Consider the following 27,895-nt stretch of genomic DNA (forward strand, 5'->3'; position numbering starts at 1 on the left):
CCTACTTCCAAGAGCGTTAAGTCTGAGGCCAACTGGCCATCAGCTCAGCTTGGGACAAAAATATCATGCAGTTTGTGGTAGTTGGAGAAGCAGTGATGCCTCCATGGTTGCCGGTTATGATTCGTTAAGGTTAGCAGTTGTTGGTTGAAGTATGCGAACGCTGGAGTTTGACTGCTCGTAATCCTTAAATTTCTAAATTGTAGGAAGGTGTTGAAGCTTGATTAATCATAGTCCTTCAGTGATTCACTATGAACTGATTTATGCCGTCCCGGGTTATTAGGTACCCCAGAGTTGGGAACTGAACTGTTTGAACAAAAGCTAATTCCAGAAGAACTGACGCAGCGACTCTGCAAGATGAGATACATTGGCATGACAACGAATTCCTCATGATGAACCCAGCATTACACCTAGATGGAAAAATGTATAAGCAATGCACATATGCACTACCCCGACCCCTTTTCTGTTACTTTAGAAAATAGAATATATTATCTTATTATACCCCTGGTTCTGACATCTGCTATATAAACGTCAAGCAAATTTGATTGCTTATAAATTCATAAGTTCTACTTATAATCTTGCTTGAGCTGTATTAAGTCACTAATGCAAGGCAACTAACCACTGAAAATCAAAGTTCCACAGACAGCCACTTAATAAATCACGGTGGATAGGTCCCCGTGCGTCGAATGTAATCGAGAGTTTCCCTAAGGCCATGCTTCTCCACTGCCTCGTTTCCTAACCTAAATCCCTCTCCATAGGCCTCTGAAATATCATTCTTTATTTGAAGTTTAAGAAACTCGCTCAGTTGTATCTCAAAGTCTGACCATTTGCCCTTCTTCGAAGTCGATGAAGCGGAAGATGATGGCAAGGAGGATGACGAAACATCATTTGTGGAGCTTAAATTGATCGCAAAATCTAACCACATATAAGCCAGAACTTGACAAATGCCTTCTTCAACCTCTGGAGCAAGGTTAGGAAAACCTGAAAATTATGGACATTAGTTCTGTCCCTCTAAAACTTTTACAGGAAAAGGAAAAACAAATGCAGTATTGACTTCTTTTGAGTAATGCCCATATCTCTGTACATTTTTATCAAATAGGCTGTTTCTATTAAATTAAAATAACAGCAGATACCACAGGCCATAAAAGAACCTTCGAGTTGAAGCCAAGCATGCATCATCTCATGTGCCAGGATTGAGCCTGTTAACAGCCTGTTTTCCGAAGAACGATCAGCACGGTGCAATGATCATACAGAAGAAAAACTGAGATTTGCTGCAAAACTTCACATTACCTGGGTAGACCATGCAAAATGAGGATTGCATTCACGTTGCATGAGTGAACCAGCTTATGAGGCTTAGGTATCGTAGCAAGAAGGTTGCCTACTTCAATTCTTGCCCCTCGCATATCCTGTTGGATTATTGAAAAGCGGTTCTGAAATCCCTTTTTTTCCCCATCAAATACAGTCACAATACAGTCACAATGTAAACATTTGATGATAGCCCAATCTAGTCAAGAGCTTTTCTTACAGTGGGAACACTCCGCCCTTCTGATAAGCATAGTCCTCTAGTTTCGTGTGAGTGATGATGCCCCTTAACAAGTTTCAAGTGAGTATGAAAACCACAAAAAGGAAAAAAAAAAATTAAAAACAAATGTTGATATTTGGAACCATATTCACCTAGATAAGACTTGCATCAGTACTTACATTGGTTTCTCCTTCCATTGCTTCGTTCAGCGCTTGTCTTCCAACCAAGAGTAGAGGAATCTGCTTGTCCACTTTCATATTCATACCTTTATAGAATTTTCGTATTTCGAGATAAAGAGGCTGACACTCGTCGGTATCCATAATTGCAGATTGTAGACACTCTAGACATAGCTTTCGACCGTCATCAAGCGACAAGTACGTCGTGTCTCTTGACTACACAGATTTGACGTTCTTATGTCAGCAATGAGATGGGAAAATTGAAAAGTGCTCTATAGCCTAGAGTTAATGTCCTACAGTTCTACCAGCAAGCAAAGCAGGATGTTCATGTGTGGGAACTCACTTCCATCCTGTCACAGCTAGAACATCTTGGAGTCCCATCTTGCTCATGTGCTGGGCAATAAATTTGCTTCCAGAAAGGAAGAAACGCGTACTCCATTCCCTCGTTGTTTGTTGGCAGCTATGTGACGCAAAACAAGCAGAGCGTTTATAGGAAGCACAACTTTTCATTTTAGATGTAGCAATTTTATGACAGACTACACTTAAGAAAAATGGAAAGAAAGTGTCGTCGTAGATTTGTCGGTATAAAATTTGTATTATGAGAAAATCAAAACAGCAGATGGCTTTGAGTCTGACATTCAGTACCATAACTGGGGCATTTCCTGTGCCTTGCAGTGTAGTAACTAAGTATTGTAATAATTAATTATGAGTCTCGGGAGTATATTAGTTAATTCTGGAGTGAATATGAGTTTCCCCACACGACTTTTATGCTGAAGATTATTAGTTGAGGAAGGAAAAGCTCCAAGAGTACCCTGAGCTGCTTCTTCGATTAGTTTTTAATCGTTATGGTTTTCACTTCATTTGCTTCTTCAGTCTTGTAAAACAGGAAAGACTTCCAAAAAGTATTCTCGAACACCCTCTAAGTCAATTCCCTTTCATGTTTTTATCAAAAGTCAAGACCTGCCAGACTGTCTTACGGTTTTGCAGTCTGAACTTTATACGGAGGATGACACTTTCCATAGCTCGGGACTTTCACTTGATAATCCTTTGTAAACAACCTTTCAATACAGCACCGTTCAATGAGAAAGGACTTACATAATTCCTGCAAACGTCACATCTTAGCTGATGGTAGTCTCTGTAGCATTTTTTATGATAGGGGTGTTCCCCGGACACTGAAAACTGCAATATCAATCTTTCGTTACATAGTATATACTGTGGAAACTAATATAGTTGAAAAACTCATAGGCCAAACCTCAATCCGAAGTTAAGTGGACATAAAAATTTACCTCAGGATCAGCGATTGCAAGATCACATGCGTGGCAGCGAAAGCATTTCGAATGCCAATCAGCATCCATGCACCTCAGGAAATCTCCAAGACCAATCTCACTCTTGCATCCTGCACAGATTCTGAATGACTGATGTTGTAAGTAAAGTTGATTGTGAGATAAGTCCTTCTAAAAAGAGGACCTTAGTCTGAATATGAGAACGTAACATAAAATATGCATGAGAAGTACTGTTACACCAATCATGCATTCTATGCCAGAGAGCTGCTGAGAACTTATGGAACCCGCAAGTCGATTTGCAGATAATTTCTCAAAAGAAATTGCTTCTGTACAACAATAGAACTGACATCAAATCAAATAGCCATATTTTTTTCTTGAGATTCAACAAATCTCAACACCTATTCCAGCAACTTGTGCTAAACTTTACTATATATGAATTTAACAAATTAATTCTTCAGCCCCCCAAATTGGAACTGGATTCATCATCCACATGTTTTTGCCCCATACCAATTGGAAAACTCAGTTCCTTGACAACACTAGTTAAATGTCACAATCTCTATATTCTATGCCTGACCTGTTACATCTACATAAAATATTAGCTTCAGCACATTTCTATTCATGACTGAAACTTCTCTCCAACTACACAGTAAATCACAGGAAAAGAGAGGTTACAGAGGAATTCTACATATTCCAATCAGTATCAAAGCTAAAGCCACTCTATTTCACAAACTTCTACCTTCCATCTCAAGACTTGGACATTGTATTGTCTCATATCCTTTTTGATATCTCAGCAATAAGAGAAGCCTTGAACTGTTAAAAAGAAAGAAAGATACTAGAAACCTCTCAAAATGAAAGATGGAAATTGGACTGACATTTCAAAGATAACCAAAGACAAGAAAGCTCAACAGCTGAATATACCTTGAGTCTGAAGATGAAACTGGATGAGGTTGAATTGAATTTTCATAGCTCTGTCTAGATTCTTCTACAATTAAACTTTCTTGGAGAGCTATGGCGAGCAGTTCATCCTCCACCAACTGAGTTTTATCATGACATTTGTCTATATCTAGCAGGGCTTTAGATGCTTGTTCATATTTGGATTGATATTGATCATCTAGGGAAAGATTCAACAGACGAATCATGAAATCACTCAATCATTTATGTAAACTTTTTTATTGACAAGTGAGAAATATTGTTGCACAAACACGCTAGAAAGGGGGATTAATCCTGCATACAAGCCCTCACCAAAAACGACTAGCAAGAAATCCCCCAAGAACAAAGAGAGTTGTGACCACTAAAACAAACAGCAAATTTACTTTCCTTGGACAATCTAAATCTCACATGAATATTTGGCAGCATGAGCAATCTCAAAGACTGAATAGCTACGTGATTTATGGATTCTAAGATTTCTAGCTCTCAATGTATGATAGTGAAAGACATTGCAAGCTAGCTTATGCAATATACAACCAGAGGCTTTGCCTTTAAAAAGAGCTGATGACCATTTCAAACCTTCTTCCCATGAGCCAGGCATTTTGGAAATCTGCATAACTGAAGGATGGATGCCCATAACAGACAAATTATGGGGAACCACCAGAGAAATTATGGGGAACCACTTATATATGTAGAATTTACATATGTAACTTTTGAACATATAATGAAGTATATTGGTAGTAGAAAAGAAAAGCATGAAGTGGTTATGGTACAAAAAGGTGAACAGATTCAATAATTCGCAACTCCAACTTCAGCAACACTAAATAGCCTACAGGCGATCTATTCTATATAAAAGAGGGTAAGAAGAATTGAAATAGAGAGTAAGAACAAGGCTTGAATACATTCTTTTGCGTATGCTGCAGTACTTTTGCTTCTAAGTCATTCACTCTTGACAGATTAATTTCAGAGGCATCGCACATTCACCGCATTATTGATGAGATAAGAATCCCTGTGTAATCATTCAATCAAATGTTCATCGTAAATGCTTACAGTTTGGTGATGCACCAATGAAATTTTTACCTTTCTGATCTTCTTCTGAAAGCGAAAGGGCAATTGCATGATCTATAGCATCCCTCTCATCATATTCTGTTAACTTGTTCTGCATCCAAATTCTCAACTATGTAAACGTGACAAGAAGGTGCCTTCAAAGAGAGTTAAGGACAAAATCCACAAGCTAATAAGAGTTTTGTGACATTCCCTCTTTTTGGAAAAATAGCTTCCAATGAAGAAAATGACTGCATCATTTCCCCTTTTTGTCCAATAAATGGGTCATAGAAATAGACAATTTCCAATTTTAGTTAAAGCACGGGAAAAACCTACAAAAACCGTTTATACCGCAGAATTTTGTTGACTTATCCAGAATCTGTGACCATCAGTATTTTGCTGATGTTGTCTTCCATGGCCAAGACCTTCGAGTGTCTGGGAATACCTCTCCATGATGCAAAATGTTGCTAGTCAATAGCAGCAAGCACTTAAAGTAAAGACCTGCAGCTGTGAAGATAAAATCTTAGCGACTGCTTTGGGTGAACTGAAGCACAAACATCTTATGGTAATAGAGGAATGTTAAAGCTACCTCAGTGGTCCCAAAATAACTCATAGGCAGTGGATCAATCACTAAGTTTTTAGGCATTAGTAAAATAGAATTGCATACATCAGAAAAAAAATAAAAATAATCAGATCATTTGTATTGAAGAAAAGAAATGAGGACCTTCGAAGTAAAAGATGCATAAACTGACTCGACGGATCCTAAACGAGCTCTATTCAGCATCCAGATTCTATATAACATTGGATGAAGCAAAAGAAGTGACAGCCCACAAGAACTAAGACCATAAACATGACTAACAGGTGACGGACAGGAAATTAAGATTTCTTGCGCATTTTGGACGTCCTATTTCATGAATGAGTTGAAACTTGCAAAAGCGATTTCATTCGTGGCGAGCCATAGGCCCACAGTATTGTCTCGAGCAGGAGGAAATGGACGAAAATAATAAGATCGATAAGAAGTAGCTTAGTTCGATAAATGTTGCCTACTAGACCATAAGATGCCCTTTAGAAGGACCGCCATAACAAGTCTCAAGGAAATTAGGAGAGTGATTTTCTATATTCTCTCTCAATTTCATATTTAGCTGAGCTTCTTCCACATCAACAGAAGGGTGATCATAATTCAGCCCAAGACCAATAACATACTAAAAGAGAAAAAAAAAAAAAACAGAAAGTAGTTAAGTCTTGTTCTGGACATGGATCACAAAATGCTCAAAACACTGCTGTCCGATTGCAATAATTAAACAAGTTATCAACAGTTCTATGAGTATATAGATAGATAGAGCACTGTATCTCGGAAACCCACCAGTGATCAAACAAGAATCTTCAGAAACAGAGGAATCTGTAAAAGAAGTGGAAAAAGAGAAGCAAAAATCAATGTCCCTCAGCAAAGTTCAGTCTTCTAAGAAAAACCAAAAAAAAAAAAAAAAAAAAAAAAAAACGTCACGAGGAGAAATAAGAACCTGAGTTGCATAAACTATTAAACAATGGGTGAATCCCAGTCAAAATGGTAACACTTAAACAAATTTCAAAGATCATGAAGCTGGTGACCCTCTATGTCAGTATGTGATGCATGGACATACCTTGATCAGACAACAGAAGGAGTGAGATTGTTAGAGAGTAAAGTGAAGAGCAACTGGACTTGAGTATGGAGTTTTTAATGTCCACGCTTTCTTCTTTTTGTGAAAAGCTGGTCCTCACCTTCTAACCGGTTTCCTCCATGTAACTACAGACTACTGGTCAAAAAGCTAGAGCGTTTGTCGTTTTGATTATATAATTTATATGCACTCTTACGTAAGGTGACCAGTCCACAGAATTTAGTAACATACTTGCAAAGCATTTGCACTTATCTCTCTTTTTTTTTTTTTTTTTTGGTAAACTCAAAGATAATACAATATAATAGTAAATATATTGGAGATCCCGACCTTAAACTTGTACTGATAAATTCCATTAAAAGATCCTTTATTATTTATTTTTTTATTTATTTACCGAGTGAGTCATAATCTTGTCATGTTGAAAGTGAGTGGAAAATTCTACCCCAAAGCAAGTAACATTTGAATCATAATTTCTTATCTTTCTTTACTAAGTTAACCTCTTCCTATTTTACAAAAAAAGTATGTCTCCATTAATACATCGAATCTTCGGAATTATATATATAAGACAATTGATTTCATAAATATCTCACTATCTAAATTTAGATTTAAATCACTCTTATACAACTATTTTTTTATTACCTGAACTAACTAAAAACTTTAAATATATGTCACGTATGGAAATGCGGTCCGTTGATAATAACTATAAAAATGAATTGAGTTGTTAAGAGTATTTTGATCTATTAATAGTAAAGACCGAAGTACAATCTTCTTTTTTTGACCTCACTCCTCTTTTGTATGTACATGGATTGAACCTCACAAGCCCTTTACCAACGAGGCCACGTGCCTGTTGATGATTGGAGTAATGTTCGAGGAGAGTATATTCAGCCACAAAAAATCTACACCGAATGAAAAAAAGATCAAAATGGGGTTCTATGCAAAGGAATATAAGTGAGGAATTTCTCCTTTCTAACGAGGATTAGACATCGACCAAAAAAAAAAAAAAAACAAGGATTAGACGAATTTCGCCGGAAATATAATGATAGGACTTGGCAGAGGAGGTTAATTATCCTTTGCTCTCAACTAATTTTCCACATTTATGCTTGTACAAATTTGGGTTTTACACTTTCTCAGTTTCTCCATGGTAATTTATTTTTATATGTTCTTTTTCTTTCGAATAAGTGATTACTTCAGAGGTGAATGATGCTTTATGTTGCTCTTATTCAGGTGGCCTAGGAAATGTGAAGTCCGGTGGGTGGTGGCTTTAGTATTTGAAATTTCGTCAAGACAACTTTAGAAAAACAAATGTAAAATTTCATGGTTATTTTATTGCTATTTTTATTTGATACATTGTTCTCATCTAAGTATCATAGACACTGATACGCGATATGTGACACGACATGAATGATACGCCGACACGTCGTTTATCAAAAAACATATAATTCCAACACATTGAGTCATATTGTATATAAATATATATTTTGTATATATACATAATAAGTTATCATTTTTGTGATTATTGATTCAAATTCACAAATAAATATATATAAATAAAAACCCTAGAATGAATTTACATTAAAAACATTAATCTACCATTTATTAATATTTTTTATTGTTTAATTTGATAAATTCAACTTCATTCCAATAACCTATAAAATTTGAAGAGAAAAAAAAAACAATCACATTCTGGACTTGCATGTCAGAATTATCAGAAGAGAAGAGAAAAAACATGAGTGGTGAGTTGTGTATCATAGGAAGTGAAAGTTAGAAGAGAAGATTATATTTTTCTTCTTTTCATATCTATTATTTTTATTGTTGTTTTTGTTTTTTTAATATATATACATTTTGATCCCTCATTTATTAAAATTTTTAAAAATTGATCTTACTTGTTGGAAACTTGTATATTGGAATTTCAATTCTAGTGTTGAGAAAGTTGATTAGGTGTTGGATTTTCCGACACGTGTTGACCAAGTGTTGAAGAGTATTCAAGAGTGTTGGAGAGCATTGGACAAATGTCCGAGTGTCTGACATGATCCAAATTTTTCGAAGAGTGTCGGTGCTTCCCATGTCCTCACTAGGTGAGTATTTTATTAAACACAATTAGTGCATTCATCACTGGATGATTGTCAGGTAAAATAAACTACACAGGCCTATTATGAATTAGTTTTAGGATCTGCCATCCTTTTCTCTAATCAAGCACTTCTACTCATTTTAGTTGCCAACTAAAATTAGACTACTGTCCATATTTACTCATTTTTCTAATGCCCACTGATACTGTAGAGTCATGATACAGGGCAACTCGCACAATCTGGAAACTTGAGTGAGTTCTCTGTGGTCCTTGACAATAATACGCTCTCTTTGCTCCCTTGGAGTTATTCTTATGTGTTTTTTCAATGAGGTCGACTATCTGATATTAAAATGTACGTTTTCTCTTTCTTCCTCTCATAATCATTTATTTGACCCATGACCTTGTTAAAATTATTTTCCTTTTGTTTATGTATTCTTGATATGTTTGTGAAATCTTCCGGTGATCGGAAGCTGAGCTTATGTAATGATCCGGTCCTGTGAGGGATGGAAAAAGAGCATGCCTCGTGAGGATGGCGATGCGGGTGGGATTGAATCGAATCCCATATTGTCTAGGGAAGGTGACGTGATTTGCTATATAAAGAGTAGTACCACTCTTAACTGCGAAAATGCGTTTTCTGGGTGAAGCCTAGAGGAACAAAACTGTGCGGGTTTCGGTCCAAAACAGATAATATCTGGCAAGTGAGGCCAGAGGTCGGCCTTACAGTTTAAGCTTATATCTCAGTTCTCTTCAAACTGGTGGCTATGTGATTGTCCATGACCATTAGGTGAAATCTCATGTCGCTGTGTGTCTCGTGTTTTTAATTTATTTTTCACTTTAAAGTAGTCTCTCACTGCATGTCTTCAGCTAATTTTTGTCTCTTTGACAGCTGAATATGTCCTTTTGACGATGTGTAATGTTGACATTCATATTGTTAAGGCGTGCTTACATGACAAATGCAATCTGTAGTGTCAAACCTGTTATAATTACGCTTATAATATTTTCTTTGTTTTTACGTAATTGCAGGCCTCTTTTAACGTTACCAACTTTTTGGTTGGTGATGACAATTAGTGGGTTTCTTGCGTTGGCTATAAGCTTTACTTCTATGTGGTCTCTTCATCAAACAGGGGCCACCACGTACAGGTTTGAACGTTATGTTTGCTCTACAATATTGCGCACGCTTAGAGCTTCTTAGATAGTGATTACTGCTTGTTGTGATTTACTAAAGGGAATCTGTTTTCGGCCAATAAATAGACTTTAAGGAGCTACTGGATGGACTAAGTTCTATTTTTCCCCCAGGGAAACATGGTTTTGACCTCCTGTTAGTTGAGCCCTGATTGCTCCCTGAAGGGTGACTAAGACACTAACTATTCCATGGCTTTAGGAAGTAATTAAGAAAAGCATGGACTCTAATTAATGTTGACTTCAGAATGTTTGCTCTTATATTGACATTTCTCATCAGTTTTTCCACCTCATTTTTAGTTTAGACACCCAAGTCCTAGTTGGCAAAATTTTCAAACGAGGTGCATCTTGTTAACTTGAGAAGCGTGTGAATTCTCATATGTCAGTAAGAGTGTGCTGCTTCTTGCACCTTTTGTTTTACTTGTACTTCTATCAGGTTTAGTTTGTCTTAGAACATTATACTGTGTTTCACTTGTCATGCATGTTGTGTTTTTTGTTAAGTACCTTTCCCATTATGTAGGCTTGTTTTCAAATCTAATTGAACATTATGCTAGTTCATCTTACACAATAGTTTTCAAATCTCTTGAACTGGGCTTTAATTCTCTCAGTATGGTTACATCTTGTTGCACGTAGTTATGTTAGATTGAGGTTAGAGCTAGCTTTCTCTCTTCCATTTTATCATATACTGATATTTGTAGGTTAAATCTTTTTGCCAACTTGCATATAACATTTATACTCGATGATAATCTAAATTCATTTGCACTGTCAAAACATCATCAGTTATTTTGCCGGTTCAAGTTTTTTTTTTTTGTTAGAATGTTTGTGTATTTTCCAAGTTGTACAATCAAATCATGTCAAACATTAACAGCTATAAATAAGTTGGGAGTACTTGGATGATAGGCTAAGTTTCTATTTTTGATTGAGTCGGACAGTCCTGATCGTTTGTTTAGCATAACAAAATTATTTTGTTTTAGCAATTTATAAAGTCAACGTTTGCATGTTTATGTCTACGGGTAAAAGCAAAAGGGAAGATGCAGGATTCAGTAAATTACCGACAACATACTTTCATTACTGGCCAACTATTAGCCGAAGATTTGTAAAGCCTAATAGGAAATCGTCCCATCTTTTCTTTGCCTTTTCTCTACCCAAACAATGCCCCTCTCTCCCTTCTTGAGCCTAATTGTCAAAAGATTTAAAAACTAAAAATTCTCCTCCTTGGTCTTGATCCATAAAAGAGTTGATTATGTGAGGAGATAATTGATTTTCACATTCACATTCGAAGAGGCATATTGATGCGATAAGATGGACTTTGAGGGAAAATGATTTATAATCATGCAAACAATATGTAGGTGATCTCTCATTGAGTAAGATCCCATTGTCTATTACTGGCATCCTCCTATTCAAAGTACCTTGGAGAACTCTGCAAGCATTTTCTTTGGTAAATTTTTTCCCTCTAGTCAGCTTTACCATGACAGGCACTGCCTTGGTATAGCATGTCACGCGGTATTGTGTCTTGCAGGTCTTTTGGCTGGAGTATTTTTTGGCAGAGCCAAAATTCGGGAGAGTAATTCCGAGTTACTAATCAAACACTTGTTGCATGACTATTCTATGGTTTTCACATATCAAAGATCATCATTGCTGCTTTACAATTTGGTGAGAGGCAAATTAACTACTCGACACTGCACATCAGCTCAATTTCTTCCTGTTGCTGAGGCTTTGTGCTCTGCTTCTCTTTGCTTGAAAGAGAAGAAGTTTGAGGGCTCTGTCAGTTGGGATCTTCTCTGTTGTATTCCACAAAGAGGTTACTCGCTAAATGTTGTATTAGGAAATATATCAGATCTATACTGTGTTGCTCCAGAGTGACTTTCTTCATGGCTGCATTAATGAAGAAAGCGACTTGGCTAGCAGTTGCACTGTAGCAGAAGGCGGACTTTGCTTTATACAATTTTTCAAGAGTTCTTTCTGCTGTTTGGTGGAATTTATATGTAGAGACCGCTCAACAGAGAGAAATGAAACATAATTATTATTAATTTCTCTAGTTTGTTCTGCAGATTTGATGTCTTGTGTTGATAATTATGGAGGCTATGACATTTCCATCAAGCACTATGATTGGGGGTGTAAAATATTTTGTATGCAAACTAGAAGGCCTGAAGAAACCGCCGGTTCCAAAGAGCTCCGATGACAAATAACCATATGAAATTTGATCCTTAGTCCTGTTGTACACTCTTTGCAACTGAAGCTTTCACATTTATTACTTGGGCAATCTACGACATTCGCAGATTACCTTATGCCTACTTAGAAAAGTGGTAAGTCTGAGGTCAACAGGGCATCAGCTTAGCTTGGGGTTCGGGGTAGGGTTGCTTGCAAAATTCTGTTTGAAAAAGCGAAGAAAATACTATGCAGTTTGTGGTAGTTGAAGAAGCAGTGTTGCTCTCTCGATCACCAGTAATGATTTGTTAAGAATTAGCAGTTATTGGTTGAAGTGTGGAAGTGCTGAAGTATAATTGCTCCTAATCCTTAAATCTCTAAATCGTGTGCAGGTGGTGAAGTTTGATTTATGGCATCCTTGGTCATTGGGTACTCCAAAGATGGGAACTGAACTGTTTGAACAAAAGCTAATTCCTCAAGAACTGATGCAGCAACTCTGCAAGATGAGATACATTGGCATTTCAACCAGTAAAAAAATCACACAAGCATATGCGTAGGCACTTCCACCACACCGTTTCTGTTACTTTACAAAGAAAAATATCATATTTGTACTATACCTCTAGTTCTGACTTCTGCTATATAAACGTCAGGCAAAATTCAATGCTGATTTAATCATAAAATCTTCTAATGCTCTTGCCTGTGCGGTATTAAGTCGCTAATGCAAGGTGACTAATCACTGAAAACCAAAGTTCCACAGACAGCCACTTAATAAATCACAGTGGATAGGTCCCTGTCAGTCGAATGTGATCGAGAGTTTCCTTAAGGCCGTGCTTCTCCACAGCCTTGTTTCCTAACTTGAATCCCTCTCCATAGGCTATTAAAGGTTCAGTCTTTATTTTATGCATTAAAAATTTGCCAAGTTGTATCTCAAAGTCTGAATATTTTCCATTTTTCAATGTTGTTGACGAAGAGGAAGATGACAGCAATGAGGATGAGAAAACATCATTGGTGGAGCTTGAATAGATCTCAGAATCCAACCACTTATGAGCCAAAACTTCACAAATGCCTTCTTCAACCTCTATACTAAGGTTAGGATAACCTGAAAAATATCAACATTAGTTCTGTCCCTTTAAAATTTTTGCACGAAATGGAAATTAAGATGCAGCATTGACATTTTTTTAGTAATGCCCATGTCTCTATACATTCTTATTGAATATGGGTTTCTGTCAAACTAAAATGATGACAGATATCACAGGCCATAAAATAAGAACCTTCTAGTTGAAGCCAAGCATGCATCATCTCATGGGCAAGGATTGAGCCTGTCAACAGCCTGTTTTCCCGATAATAATCAGCCACAATGCGATGATCACATAGAAGAGTAACTTAAATTTGCTGCAAAAATTCACATTACCTTGGTAGGCCATTCAAAACGAGGATTGCATTAACCGGCTTATAAGGTTCAGTTATAATATCCGTAAATTGGTTGCCTACTCCAATTCTAGGCCTTTGGGTAACCTGTTTGATTATTCAAAAGGGATTCTGAAATCTTTGTTTCATCAAATATAGTCGCAATGTACACATTTGATGATAGCCCAATGTTGCAACTATGAGCAAGAGCTTTTCTTACATTGGGAACATTCCGTCCTTCTGTTACGCACAGTCCTCTAGTTTCATCTGGGCGATGATGTCCCTTTTCATGTTTCAAGTGAGTTCGTCCAAAAAAAAAGAAAAAAATTTCAAGTGAGTATAAAAACCAAAAACAAAAAGAAAAAACACAAGAAATGAAATGATGCTAGCTGGGACTGTATTGACCTAGATAAAACTAGCTTCAGTACTTACATTCAGTTCTCCTTCCATTGCTTCATTCAGCCCTTGTCTTGGTACCAAGAGTAGAGGAATCTGCTGGTCCACTTTCATATTCATACGTTGATAGAATCCTTGTAATTCAAGATAAAGAGGTTGACATGCTTCGGTATCCATAATCGCAGAGTCTAGACATTCTAGACATAGCTTTCGACCATCATCCAGCAACAAGCATCTCATGTCTCTTGGCTACACATATTTAACGTTTTTTTATCAGCAATGATGCTGGGAAATTGAAAAATACTCCATACTCACGAGTTAATGTCCTACAGTTCCACCAGCAAGCAAAGCAGGGTGTTTAGAAATTGGAACTCACTTCCATCCTGTTACAACTACAACAGATTGGAGTCCCATCTTGCTCATGTGCTTGGCAATATGTTTGCATCCAGAAACGATGAACCGAGTACTCAAATCCTTTGTTGTTTCCTGGGAGCTACGTGAAGCAAAAGAAACAGATTATTCAAAGGAAGGAGACCAATTCATTCTAGAAGTAGCAATTAAATGACAGGGATACTGCACTTAGGAAAATCGGAAATCATCGTAAAGTTGTCATAATAGCATTTGCACTACGAGAATATTGAAAGAATTTGACTTATCAGCTAGATCATCAACCAAAACAGCATAGGGCTATGAGTCTGCCTGGTACTCAGTGTTTCTGTAACATTTTGGACTGTAACTTGGGTGTTTCCTCTGCCCTGAAGTGCTGTAACTAAGTATTAGGATAAGTAATTATTTGCCTTGGGAGAAAATTAATTTATTTTAGAGTGAATATGAGTTTCCTAACATGATTTTTTCACTTAAGATTATCAATTGAGATTAACATCTGCATAGAAAAGCTGCATCAGGAAAAGCTCCTAGATTACCCTGAGCCATTTCTTTGAATTAGTTTTTAACTGTTAAGGCTTTCACTTCTTTTGCTTCTTAAGTCTTGTAGAAAAGGAAAGACTGCCAAAAAGTCTTCTCAAACACCCTTTAAGTCAATTCCCTTTTACGTTTTTTTCAAAGTCAAAACTTTTGGAATGTCTTATGGTTTTGCAGTTTGAACTTTATACGAAGGATGACAATTTTTTGTACCTTGGGACTTCCACTGGATAAGCCTTTTTAAACAACCTTTTGATACAGCACCCGAGTTCAATGCTAAAACACTTACATAATTCTTGCAAATGTCACATCTTAGATAATGGTGTTCTCTGTAGCATGATTCATGATAGAGGTGGTCCCTGGATGCTGAAATCTACAGGAAAGTAATCTATCAATCATTTGTTATGTACTGTAGAAAGTAATATAGCTGAAAAACTATTAGGCAAGCCTTACTCAGAAGTTAAGCGAACATAGTTTACCTCGAGATCTGCAATTGGAAGACCACATGCGTGGCAGCGAAAGCATTCTGGATGCCAATCAGCACCCATATAACTCTTATAATCTTCAGGACCAATCTGACTCTTGCAACCAGCACAGATTCTGAACAATTAATGCTGTAAGTTAACCTGATTGTGAAATAAGTCCATCTAAAAGCTGGACTATTGTTGCAATATGAAAACGTCATGTAAAATATGTAGGTGAAGTACTGTTACAATAATCATGCATTCTCTGCCAGCAGAGCAGCTGAGAACTTTTGTTACTGTCAAGTTGATATGCAAATAATTTCTCAAAGAAATTGCTTCAGTACGATTGGTTGAGATCCACCAAATGTCAATATCTTTTCCAGCAACCTGTTATTTTCTTTACTATAATACAAATTTAACTATTTAAGACTTTCCAGCCCCCAAAATTGGAACTGGATTCATCAGCCACATTTGTATTGCCTCCATACTGAAAATCAGCACCTTGACATACACTAGTTAAATGTCACCATCTCCCTATTCTATGCCTAACCTGGTACATCTACATAAAATATCAGCTTCATCACATTTTTAAGCAAGACCAAAACTTCTCTCAGACTACACAGTAAATCACGTGAACAGAGAGGTTACAGAGGAATCCTGCATCTTTCAGTCAGTATCAAACCTAAAGCCACTCTTTTCCACGAACTTCTACCTTCCATCTCAAGACTTGAACATTTTCATATCTCATATCCTATTTGATATTAGCAATTAGAGAAGCATTAACTGTTTAAAAAAAGAGATAATATAAACCTCTCAAAAGATGGGAATTGGACCAACACATCAATAATAACCTGAGACAAGAAAGCTGAAGAGCTGATATACCTCCAGCCTGAAGATGAAATTGTATGAAGTTGAAATGAATTTCCATTACGGTGACTTGATGGATCTTCTACATTTAAGCTTTCCTGGAGAGCTTTTTCCAGTAGTTCATCCTCCCGATTGAGCTGTAGAATGATGTTTGTCTTTTTCTTGCTGAGCTTTAGAAGCTTGAACGTATTTGGATTTATATTCATCATCTAGTGAAAAATTTAACAGACAAATAATGGAATCACTTGATTATATATGTGTGACATTTTGGTTTGATAAGTAAGAAATTATTGTTGCATTAAACACACTAGAAGGTGGTCCGATCCAGCATACAAACCCTCACAGAAAACTACTAGCTAGGAATTCCCCAATACAAACGAAGAGAATTGTGAGCACTAGAACAAACAGCAAGTTTACTTTCCTTAGACAATCTATGTCTCACATCACATTTGATAGCAATAGTAACCTCACAGATTGAATAGCTGTGAGATTTATGGATCCTGTTACTCCTAGCTCTCCATATAAGATAATAAAAGGCATTCCAAGCTAGGTTATACAAAATACAACCAGAGGATTTGCCTTTATAAAGAGCTGATGACCACTCCAAATCTTCTTCCTACGAGCCAGACATTCTAGACAAATTGCATAACAGAAGAATAGATGCCCATGTACCCTTAGAGAAAGAGCAGTCTATGAGTAGATGGTCCCTTGCCATTGGAAAAATTGCATAACTGAAGGATAGATGCCCATAACAGACAAATTACAGGAACCACTCAATTATATATCGTAAAATTTATATACGTAACTTTTAGACAAATAATGAAATACATTGCTAGCAGAAAGAAAAGCATGAAGTGGTTATGGTGCAAAAAGGTGAACAGGTTCAATGATTCGCTACTCCAACTCCAGCAACACTAGATAGCCTAAAAGAGATCTTGATGAGTGTACATCTCTTCAAACTAAAAGAGACTTATACTAAATCAAATGGAGAGTGGGAACAAGCTGAAGACATTCTTTTACATATGCTTCACTCATTCACCATATTATTGAAGAGATGAGAACCTCTGTGTGTGCATTCGATTGAATGTTCATAATAAATGCTTACAGTTTGGTGATTTACCGATGAAATTTTTTCCTATCTGATCTTCTTCTGCAAGTGAAAGGGCAATTGCATAATCTATTTCCTCCCTCTCATGGTCTGTTAACTCGTCCTGCATCCAAATCCTCAATCATGTAAATGGGATGAGAAGGTGACTTACGAGAAAATTAAGGACACAAACCACAAGCTAATGAGGACCTGTGACATTCTCTCTTTGGAAGTATAGCTTTGAATGAAGAATGTGACTGCGTCTTTCCCCTTTTTTTCAATCAACAGGTGACAGAAATGTATGATTTCCAACTCGAGTTAAGATACAAGAAAAATCAAAAGAAAACCGTTAATTCCACAGAATTTTGCTGATATGGTCCCCCTTGGCCAAGACTGTCCAGTGGCCAGGAGATTCTCCATGAAGCAAATTGTTGCTATGCAATTGCAGTTAGCACTTATAGTAAGACCCGAAGTTGTGAAGACAAAATCTTAGCAAGTGCTTTGGGTGAATCGAAGGACAAACATCTCATGATAATAGAGGCATGCCAAAGCTGCCTCAGCTGTAACTCATAAGGCAGTAGATCAACTGCTAGGTTTGATTCAACCAAAGAAAAAACTGCTAGGTTTTAAGACATTAGTGGAATAGAATTACATACATCAGTGGAGGGTAAAAGTTCAAGATCACATCTATTGAGAAAAAGAGATGAGGACCTTCAAAAGAAAGGATACTGAGGGTGAACAAAAGAGGCATAAACTGACTAGATGAATCCTAAACGAGTTCTATTCAGCATCCACATTCTATATCACTTTGAATGAAGGAAAATGAGCTAGAACCCACAAGACCCAGGACCATGCACATGGCTAACAGGTAATGGACAGGTTATTAAGATTTCATATCTTGGATGTCCTATATCATGAATGACTTGAAAATTTGCTAAGGCAGTTTTGTTTATAGCGAGCCACAGGCCCACAATATTATTATCGAGCAGGTTGAAATGGATGAAAATAATAAGATCAATGAAAAGTAGCTTAGTTCAATAAATATCGCCTTCTAGACCATAAAATGCACTTCAGAAGCACCATCATAACAAGTCTCAAGGAAATTAGGAGAGTGATTTTCCATTTTGTCTCTAAATTTCAAATTTAGCTGAGCTTCTCATTAACAAAATAGCGATCATAATTCAGTTTCCAGACAAATGACAAACTAAAAGAGAAAAAAGCACAGAAAGGAATGAAGTTTCTATAGCTCTGTAGAGTTATAGATAAGAAATAAAGAAGTGCACTTCTTCCTAGACATGGATCACAAAATGCTCAGAACACTGCTTTCAGATTGCAATAATTAAACCAACTATTGACAGTTCTCTGAGTGTATAGACAGAAAGAGCACAGTGCATCTCAGAGACTCACCATTAATCAAACATGAAACTACAGAAACAGAGGATTGCCGACGAACAAAGGGTAAAAAGGAAGAAGAAGAAGAAGGAGCAAAAATCAGTGTCTCTCAGCAAAATTCTGTCTTTTCCGGTAATTAAATTCTGTGTGAATCCAAGTCAAAATGGTAAGATTTACCCAAATATCAAAGATCAATAAACTGGTGACCATGCATGACAGTATGTCATCTACATACCTTGATCAGTGAAGAGAGGAAGCGAGCTTATGAGAGAGTAAAGTGAAGAGCAACTTGACTTGAGTGTGACTTCTTCAATGCCCATTTCTTCTTTTGTGAGAAGTGGGTCCTCACCCCTCAATCATTTTTCCACAATGTAACTCCACACTACAGGTCTAGAGCTAATGAGTTTGTCGTTTCAATTATGTGCACTTTTTTGTGAGACGACAATTATCTTCCCCAGAATTTTGTAACATATTCGCAAAGCATTTGCATAATTCTCTTTATGTGTTTATTTCTTTACTTAATATTTTCTCTACATGATAAAGCAAATATGTTGGAGATTTCGACCTCAAACTTTTACCGATCAACTCACCCTTTACCAAAAAAAAAAACTTTTACCGATCAACTCCATTAAAAGCCCTTTTATTATTACTGAGTGAGTTGCGATCGTAGCATGGTGAAAGAGGGGGTAATATTTTGCCCAAGACATGTAAAAGGCCTTATGTCCATAGTAAAGGCTCAACGCACTAATTACAATAGTAAAAAAAAAATAAAAAATTGAAAGGTAGAGGAATATTACACTGTGATAACTTTTATTCTGGCTCGTAGACACGTGTTTTTTTGCCGTAACTCTTATACGAAACCTTGTAACACATAATTTTTTTGATGATTTCGCTCTGACGGATGAAATATAGTCGCATCATTCTCCAGCAACCGAGATGTTTCTGAGTGATGCCTCGCAAAATCCCGGTTACACCGTATAGAAAAATTATACATTCCTTATTCTTTATTGGGTTAACATACGAGTAACAATTCTCGCGATACAATCACTCAAATTTTTGTTTTGACAGAGGATCAGACATCCCCATCTTTTATTACTAGCAGTAGATGATGCCTTTGTCGAGTTTGCCAACGTCTGTAGTTACGCCCTCACTTGCAAAAGTCCTCATCCCCGAGCACCGGCCCTGGTACATTGGGACGTACTGGGGCACAGCAAGCACTGCGTTCCGTGCAGAGTCGGTGAGTCCGACGCATTCTTGGTCACGGGGACCATCTTTAATGACTATAGCTCCGCTGTAGTCTCTCCTTTCCCAGAACGGAGAAGGCGATCGTAGTGCAGCCCGTCGCGAACAGCCCCACTTCGGGTGTGTCCTGGTGAAAAATTTCCTGAAGGTGCTTGCCAGGCGACTTATGCACAACCCCGACGGCTTATTAGAACTACTGCCGGATATATTTTCCGATAGGCTTCGAACATATCCAGAACATGCTTTTGAGCAGAACTGTCGTGATCGCTGAGACAGGAGATTCTTGATTCAATTGTTAGAAACTTAACTGATATGGGTTAGCAAAGTAAGCATTCTTTCGATATGATGAATCTTCCAATCTTGTTCAATGGCTTTCACTGGGTCCGCGCTTTATGGCGATGTTCATTTGCTCGAGATCTCAAATAGATGATCGCTCCAGGTATCTTGATGATGCGGACAGAAAGCATCATCTTCCTGATAAACAACCGCGGATACGCCATTGAGGTCGAGATTCACAAGCGACCTTACCACGTAATTAAGGACTAGAACTACACCGGCTTAGTATGGTCTATCCACAACGGGGAGGGCCAGTGCTGGACAATACATATACAAGGTGACAAGCTTGTTCTTACATCACTCGCTGCGTTTCCACACCACGTCAGAGATCACGGAAAGAATGAAAAGTCTCTTGCTCGTCTTGCAAAGCCTGTGTGCAAGGAAGAACTTGCTAGGTGCCGGTCATGCCATAGGATCATCAGCATCCACTTTAGTAGTTTTCAGTCTAAATTGGTTGGATGGAATGAATCAGTAACCGATATGAAAATATTTATAGCTAAATTGGTTCAATTGAAATGTTTAAAACTGAATTGGTACCAATTAAATAAGTTTAAAATTTTCTGGTATTTTTCCCCTCCAAGAGTGGAGAACTATGATGAAGGTGTGCAGTATGATTGTCTATACAATATGCCACGTCCAAATATACTGGGGGAGCACAAGCAAATGCACCTCAAATGGAGCCTAGCAAATGGGATGGGGTCCATTCAATACAAAGGGTATTTGTCGGCTCTCCCATGTCAATTGGAAGATCAATTCCACCAAATTCTAATTAAGGCCTTCTAAAAACTAGTCATGCTATGACCGGAATCTAAACGTCTTTGCTTAAGCTTTTATAAAAATATTTCCCTTATTTAACTCACAGTATGCCGCAAAGCCAGCAGAAATTGAATGTACTATGCATCACTATCCACCATAAAATTACATCAAAAAAATTAGCAGTAAACAGGCATGCAATTTAGGAAAAATGTTCAAGTTCTGACTTTGGAGCTTCATTCAATTCATGTCCATATCGTGTTATCATGGTTTAGCATATTGCTGATTACAACGGCTGGTAGATAAATTACAAGCACAAGTTTATTGCTTATGTCTATAGCGACTTACACACTTTTTTTCGGTCCTGTCGTATAATGCAAGGTGAATTGACATTGAAGATTATTGTTTCCACAGATGTGATCAGAGCGGAAAGATCCCCGTTATTCGGATGTGATCAAGTGTGCTCTTAAGGCCGTACTTTTCCACCGACTTATTTGCTGACCTGAATCCTTCTCCATAGACCGTCGAAGTATCAGACTCTATTTGATGTTTAAAGAAATCACCAAGTTGCTTCTCATAGTCTGGCCGTTTGCCCTTCTTCGATGAAAAAGATGCAGACGACGACGAAGACGATGCGGCGTCATTCGCAGAGCTGGAATAGATCTCGGAATCCAACCACATATGAGCCAGAACTTGACAAATGCCTTCTTCAACCTCCGGTCTTAGGTTAGGGAACCCTGAAGATTACCAACTTTAGTTCTCTTTCTAAAATCCCAAATGAGAAAAATGCGATATAGATCCCCCTTTTCAGCATTATACCGTATTGATGTGTGGTTAATGCAAATGTTTGTCATGTGCATGTATAAATGGCAACAGTCATCAGAGGACAAAAAAGACCAACCGTTGAGTCGAAGCCATGCGTGCATCATCTCATGAGCAAGAATCGACCCTGTCAACAATCTGCATATCTGAACATTGTCAGCCATTGATTATGATGATCATACAGAATAACCATAGCTTACAGCAAAGAACTCGTGCTACCTAGGAAGACCATACAAAATGAGGATTGCTGTCACTTCACACGAACGGACTAGCTTATAAGGTTCAGTAATCATTGGAATTAACGGGTAGCCTGCTCCGATTCTCGGCCTCCGTATAACCTGTTGTCAAGTGAAGAACGATCTCAAAATCTACATTATGCTAATTCATTGTGAACTTAACAAAGATGATGATCTCACAACCAGGCAACCCAAGGGTAAAAGTTTCATACAGTTGTAACACACTGTTCTTCTGACAAGCAAAGTCCTCTAGTCTCAGGCATGTGATGATGTCCCTTTCGAAGTGAAGGTTTCGGAAGGCCAGAAAGAAAAGAGTTAGATAAACAGATAGAGAGAAAAATCTAATCTTTGGGATAACATGGACCCAGATAAAGTTGCGTTTGTTCTTACATTTTTTTCACCTTCAATTGCTTCATTTAGCGCTTGTCTCTCCACCAAGAGCAAAGGAATCTGCTGGTCCACTTTCATGTTCAGACCTTCATAGAATTCTCGTATAGCAAGATAAAGAGGTTGACATTCATTTGTATCCATAATTGCAGAGTCCAGACACTCCAGACACAGCCTTCGGCCATCATCCAGTGATATGTATCCATGATCTCTTGGCTACAACATTGGGTGCTTTTCTTTAGTAATGACACTGGCAAAAGGTGCTTTATGATAACTAGTGAACAGTCTACAATTCAGCTAGCTAGCCAAAGGGGTATTGATTAGTTGAAAATCACCTCCAATCTTTCACAGCTACAACATCTCGGAGTCCCATCTCGCTCGTGGGATGGGCAATACTTTTGCATCCAGAAAGGATGTGCCCTATACTCAATGAGACCTGCTCCGTTTCTGGGGATCTGTACAAGAAATGAAGCAGTGAGGTTGTTTTATCCAAAAGCAGCAATTATCAAGCAAGTAAATGACATGAAGAACAGAAAGGAGATGATATCTTAAACTTCTTGAAAATTCACTATACATCAGAGGAATCTTCCTAAAAACTGGCTTGACTAAAAACTATAGATCATCAATGGTGGAGGGATTGGTCTGCGATTCAACCAATAACATCCAGTTTGATTCAATAACAAGAAAGCACTCCCCGCTAAGTGGGATTGGCTACATCCTACATCGATCCCCTTATGCAGTCATGCTCTATCCCAAACCAGATCCTCCTAATATCCAAGCACATGAGATCTTTCCTTGAGTTTCACGTTCATGTCATCCCCTGCCTCATTCATGCCATATTTCCATAATGATCGTAGACGTTCCCATTGAAGCATCTAAGCATGTCCACACCACCTTAAAAGGAAATTCTATTAACTACTAACCAGACCAAGTTTTCCACCAGTCCCCCCCACAGACAAACCCAGTCCAACCAGGATTTGGACCAACAGCCACTTAAATGATACAACCAGAAGATATAAGGGAATTTTCTGCTAAGACTGCTGTCAGTAAGCACCTACAATGCTTCCGAAAATCATATTAATGAAATTTCCAGAAAGCAAGTGCTGGTCCTCTATGAACTTCAAACTTCTAATCCTTTACAATCATTAGCAACATAAATTAAGGAACTGCATGGAAACAGTTGCGCAAAGATTTTTCTAGCAGTGTTGATCATAAGACTAATACTTGCTTGGCGTTATTCCCCATGAAAGAATTGCGTGAGGTGGTATAATGGAAACATAATTTACTAAAGTCTCCCAAGAGAGATCTCAGTCACCATGAATTGTTCAACTAATGAATTTACAACAACAAAAATCACTACAGCAGTCAACTGACCAACCTTTGTGTTTAATTATCAAAGAAAAATGATAATAATTATAATAGTCATATACAATATGCTATAAAACCAGATGCTTCTGCTTTAGTGGTTATTTTGATGATAAAATCTGCTGAAACCTAGCCTTTGGAGTGAAATTCTGGCACAAAGAAAACTTATCTTGCTCCACAGAAAGTCCAAACCACAAGTGATGGCCAATAAAATAATGTGGTTGCTTGCAAATGTCAAAACAGAAAAAGAAAAAAGAAACTCTGAATTACTTTTGATCAAGCACCTCCTACTTACTCAGAAGCCACTTACATGATTCTTGCATACATCACATCTAGGATGATGATTCTCCTTGTAGCATGATTTGTGGTAAGGCCGTTTTCCTGCGAGCGAAAACTAGCAAAAGATGGCGATCCATCAATCTCTGACTATTTATTACAAAATACAATGCATAATTACAAAAAATTAGCAGACCAAACCTCAACCACAACTTTCAATGAACATATTATACCTCGGGATTGGTAATTGGAAGACCACATGCATGACAGCGAAAGCATTCTGGATGCCACACAGCATCCATGCAATTCAGGAATCGCCCCAAACCAATCCTACCGTTGCAAGCTGCGCAAATTCTGAAAGATCTAATGTGGTAAATCTATCTGATTAAAGTATGAATTCATATTACAAAGGAAATCATTTTCAAGTCCAAAGTGTAAGATAAAATACTACAGGTGACATGTCACTGCAAAAAAATATATTTCCTGCTGGCACAACTGTTGAGAAGTTAAGGTATTGCAAATATAATCTCTCAGATGAGGTGCTTTATCTATTATTATGGTACCATTTTCTCTAACAAAAGCTACCCATATTTTCTTTTTCAGGTTTGACAACTCAATATCTATTCCCGCAATTCACTCATTGAAATAACAGCAATTGATTGTAGCTCACAAAACATGCCAATCAACCCACGCATGTAATTATTTTCCCAATGCTGATTGGAAAGTCAACTAGTCTCGGTGAACCATAAGCAGAGTCCTACAGTCTCCCATCAATATCAAAGCCCAAGTTAATCCTTTTGTCACAAGCCTCCATGGAAAAAATTCTTCCTTCCTTGATATTTCAGCAATAAGTGATGAGCAATGTGTAGAGATGAAATGTTTATCAAAAAGTGTAGTTGTGAATATAACAAGCTGACATATGCTGATCAGTTTATCTGTTGGAAATAGAAGTAGAAGTAGTGGAGGCCCAAGGGGGTTGGTAATACAATTTAATAAATTACAAAAGTAAGCACCTATTCAGCAAATGAAGCATCAGCTTCGTATGCTGAATCTTAGTTGAACATGAAAGAATATATCCTCATGAGAATATTTTTAGCAGAGCCATTAAAACCTTAACTGATGGGTCGATGATAAACAGATTATAACAACAAAGGAAAAGATATACCTCAAGCCAGAAAAAGGGGAAATAGGGTGAGGTTCAATTAGGTTTCCACCAGGTCTAGTAGGAGATTCTACAGTTAAACTTTCTTGAAGAGCTTTGGCAAGTAGTTCATCTTCCTCCAACTGAGCACGCTTTCTATCTTCCTCCAATAGAGCTTTAGCACGCCTTTCATCTTCCTCCAACTGAGCACGCTTTCTATCTTCCTCCAATAGAGCTTTAGCACGCCTTTCATCTTCCTCCAATTGAGCTTTAGAAGTTTGTTCTCTTTCTTTTTCATGATCTAGAGAAGGAATAAATTGTTTAGAAAAGTATACAAAAAATGGGAGTCACTTGTACTACATTAAACTTTAGTTCTTTACTGAAGCAACATAGCAGAAAATGATTGCGTGATTATGGCTGGTTAAAAAGTGAACATAGTATCCCTCTCCATTTCTCTTCTATAATTTCTTTTGAAACTGCTAACTAACTACTACAAATACTAGACTCAATCAGGGTCAAGCATTGAAAGCATCAACAGATTGATTGCATATTCTTAACTCTAACAGCATCAGTTCCTTAAACTACAAATCTGAAAGTGATATAAAAGAGGATAAAATAAGTTGTTATCAATATCAATCCCAAGGAAGAGGCTAAGACAAAACCAAATAAAGAGTATCAACAAAGCTTAAAGGCGTTCGTCCACATTTTCTTCAGTATTTCTTTTCCTATGGCATGCAATTCCCCACTAATATCAATTACAGCCCATCAGTGCATCAGTTAAGACATTACAACCTCCGTTTATGCATTTCAAATGAAGGTTCAGGATAAATGCTTACAGCTCAGTGACATACCAATAACATTTTTCCCTTTCCAATCTTCTTCTGAAAGGGAAAGGGCAATTGCATAATCTATTTCTTCTCTCTCATGATCCGTAAACTCATCCTGCATCCAATCTCTCAACTATTTGAATATGATGAAAAGTTTTAAAGAGAAAATTAAGGACACAATCGCTGGTTACTGTTCAGAGTTCCCAGCATTTGTCTCTTTGGAAGATAGCTTCGTCTATAAAGTACTTAATCGGACCATCCACTGCTTTTATACAACAAGATGACAGAAAGGAAATTCGTCAGAACAAGAACACAACAAACGGGCAAAAATTGGTAATACCGCAGAAGGTTGTTGGTGGTTCCAGTATCTATCATCCTCATTATATCCATGATATTGTCCTTCATAGCTAGGACCTTCAAATATATGTGTTACCCAATCCATGAAGCAAATTTCAGCTTTCCTGTAGCAGTAAACCACATATTTAGAAGTGAAGCTGCCAATTTGAGACTTTAATACATCGATGAAAAGCGAGAACAAACTAGCTCTATTTGATAAATCTTGCCTGGTCTACCCGTAACAAGAATTTAGCGACACGGAAGTGAAGGGAATCCATTTAGTTCCATACAAGAACTTGGTTCACGCCAGCAAAAGGGTGTTCAAAATTCAGTGCAGAGACAAGACTTGTCCGTCCTCAGAGAGGAGCTCCCACATGGGTCTTCAATATTTTTACAGAATACAACGTTATCAGAGGTAAAGAAACATCCCCAGAAGTTATGACGCCACCAATCCGATCACCCAAGAACTTGATCACTGAAAAGCTGCAAACACTGAAACGACCATAAACTTCTACTTCTATCAGAAACGGCGTTTCAGAAAGAAAACATTCATCGACGACGGACGATGAAACCGAGCAAAGAGAAGCAGAATTCACGGCTCCGGACCCAGAAACTCACCGTGTGGATAGCACCACGAGTCCACAGAATCAGAGGAATCTGAGGACACAGACAAGGGTCAGTAATCAATCGAAACTCTTCGAATTCCCATGAAAAAGGAGGCATGTTCCATCAAAAGCAGAGCTCCCACCAGTGACGAATCTAAGCTTACGCCTGCTCAGTCAGTCCGATTCAGCTTCCCAGAAAGACAGAAAGAGGGAGATAGAGAGAGAGAGAGAGAGAGAGCCACTTTGATGTGCAGAGTTTTGTCCTTTTCTGTGTCATTTCTGAAGGTCGTCCTCTGTTTTCCTGCTCGTGTGGGGTTGTGGGTCCCTTCTCTCCAACCATTTTCCACCGTTAGGTACCTAAAATGTTCCAAAGAGGTCAAAAAGCTAATGAAATTTCATTGGGTCCCTATAATAATACTGCATTAATTAAGTTAAAATGCAATAATTCTCGACCGTTCAATCGATATCAATCTAATCAGTCGTCATCTTATCTTTTTTTTTTTAAGATCCAATCCTAATGAATTTTTACTCATGAGGGATGGTATTTCCTATGGACCATAGAATCGCTCGAAATTTTTTATTTTTATTTGATAGATTGAGAGAATAAAACCCAATGGGACTTCCTTCTCCCGACGCATCATGTTATTTTGGATTTTCTTTTTAAATTTTAAATTTTAAAAAATATTAATAAAATTAAAATTTTAAAAATTTTAATTTTATTTATTTAAATTTGTGTTTTATTTATCATTGAAATGAGGCATTATAATTTCTATGACAAGAATCACACAAAATAAAATTTCAAATATCTTCAAAGACTGATTATCTGTATCTTTAAGCATTTTCGAAGATATTTCATTCCATTTATTTTTGTGAGCTTGTAATATCAATCCGGTCATTGTCTTTAAGAGTTAAAAAGAGTAACAAATTCATTTATAAACACACGAGAAAGGTAGTTGTAGTTAAAGTGAAGGCATTTGTCAATGTGAGTGACTATTTATAAATATTTAGATGTATGGTTTATAGTTTGGGCAAATAATCTACC

The 27,895-nt window shown here is 37.4% G+C and overlaps 3 protein-coding genes and 1 pseudogene across 14 annotated transcripts; 1 reads left to right on the plus strand and 3 right to left on the minus strand.

The window, feature by feature from the left end:
- Positions 1-463: 463 nt before the first annotated feature.
- Positions 464-6,734, minus strand: LOC104415895 (protein DA1-related 1). Of its 4 annotated transcripts, none has more exons than XM_039299342.1 (13): positions 6,590-6,729; positions 6,313-6,348; positions 5,301-5,450; positions 4,986-5,064; positions 3,897-4,089; positions 2,982-3,102; positions 2,791-2,874; positions 2,039-2,155; positions 1,699-1,911; positions 1,523-1,585; positions 1,288-1,403; positions 1,149-1,207; positions 464-978 (listed from the first exon to the last, which is right to left on the minus strand). In XM_039299342.1, exons 3-13 carry the CDS (start codon positions 5,400-5,402, stop codon positions 656-658), a joined length of 1,470 nt encoding a protein of 489 aa, XP_039155276.1. In that variant the 5' UTR covers positions 5,403-5,450; positions 6,313-6,348; positions 6,590-6,729; the 3' UTR covers positions 464-655. The 4 variants fall into 4 exon arrangements, with proteins under 4 accessions (XP_039155276.1, XP_010025599.2, XP_010025598.2 ...); XM_010027297.3 differs by having other exon boundaries at positions 5,301-5,456; XM_010027296.2 differs by lacking the exon at positions 6,313-6,348 and having other exon boundaries at positions 5,301-5,456; positions 6,590-6,734.
- Positions 6,735-8,327: 1,593 nt separating this feature from the next.
- Positions 8,328-12,550, plus strand: LOC108954717 (annotated as a pseudogene).
- Positions 12,462-18,859, minus strand: LOC104415896 (protein DA1-related 1). Of its 3 annotated transcripts, none has more exons than XM_039300654.1 (12): positions 18,763-18,859; positions 17,346-17,447; positions 17,169-17,259; positions 16,064-16,257; positions 15,197-15,317; positions 15,007-15,090; positions 14,173-14,289; positions 13,833-14,045; positions 13,621-13,683; positions 13,405-13,508; positions 13,265-13,323; positions 12,462-13,092 (listed from the first exon to the last, which is right to left on the minus strand). In XM_039300654.1, the coding sequence occupies exons 4-12, from the start codon at positions 16,255-16,257 to the stop codon at positions 12,767-12,769; spliced, it is 1,281 nt and encodes a 426-aa protein (XP_039156588.1). In that variant the 5' UTR covers positions 17,169-17,259; positions 17,346-17,447; positions 18,763-18,859; the 3' UTR covers positions 12,462-12,766. The 3 variants fall into 3 exon arrangements, with proteins under 3 accessions (XP_039156588.1, XP_039156589.1, XP_018716610.2); XM_039300655.1 differs by having other exon boundaries at positions 17,346-17,405; positions 18,763-18,855; XM_018861065.2 differs by lacking the exon at positions 18,763-18,859 and having other exon boundaries at positions 17,154-17,259; positions 17,346-18,756.
- A 2,200-nt stretch (positions 18,860-21,059) lies between these two features.
- Positions 21,060-27,086, minus strand: LOC104415897 (protein DA1-related 1). Of its 7 annotated transcripts, XM_039300539.1 has the most exons (15): positions 26,997-27,086; positions 26,867-26,905; positions 26,476-26,740; positions 26,253-26,373; positions 25,937-26,027; positions 25,339-25,386; positions 25,110-25,305; positions 24,178-24,298; positions 23,979-24,062; positions 22,639-22,758; positions 22,307-22,519; positions 22,129-22,191; positions 21,900-22,018; positions 21,760-21,818; positions 21,060-21,595 (listed from the first exon to the last, which is right to left on the minus strand). In XM_039300539.1, the coding sequence occupies exons 4-15, from the start codon at positions 26,352-26,354 to the stop codon at positions 21,279-21,281; spliced, it is 1,533 nt and encodes a 510-aa protein (XP_039156473.1). In that variant the 5' UTR covers positions 26,355-26,373; positions 26,476-26,740; positions 26,867-26,905; positions 26,997-27,086; the 3' UTR covers positions 21,060-21,278. The 7 variants fall into 7 exon arrangements, with proteins under 7 accessions (XP_039156473.1, XP_039156468.1, XP_039156469.1 ...); XM_039300534.1 differs by having other exon boundaries at positions 25,110-25,386; XM_039300535.1 differs by having other exon boundaries at positions 25,110-25,386; positions 26,476-26,731; positions 26,997-27,084.
- Positions 27,087-27,895: the final 809 nt, after the last annotated feature.

The sequence above is a fragment of the Eucalyptus grandis genome, chromosome 8, assembly GCF_016545825.1.
Source record: "Eucalyptus grandis isolate ANBG69807.140 chromosome 8, ASM1654582v1, whole genome shotgun sequence".
Taxonomy (NCBI): domain Eukaryota; kingdom Viridiplantae; phylum Streptophyta; class Magnoliopsida; order Myrtales; family Myrtaceae; genus Eucalyptus; species Eucalyptus grandis.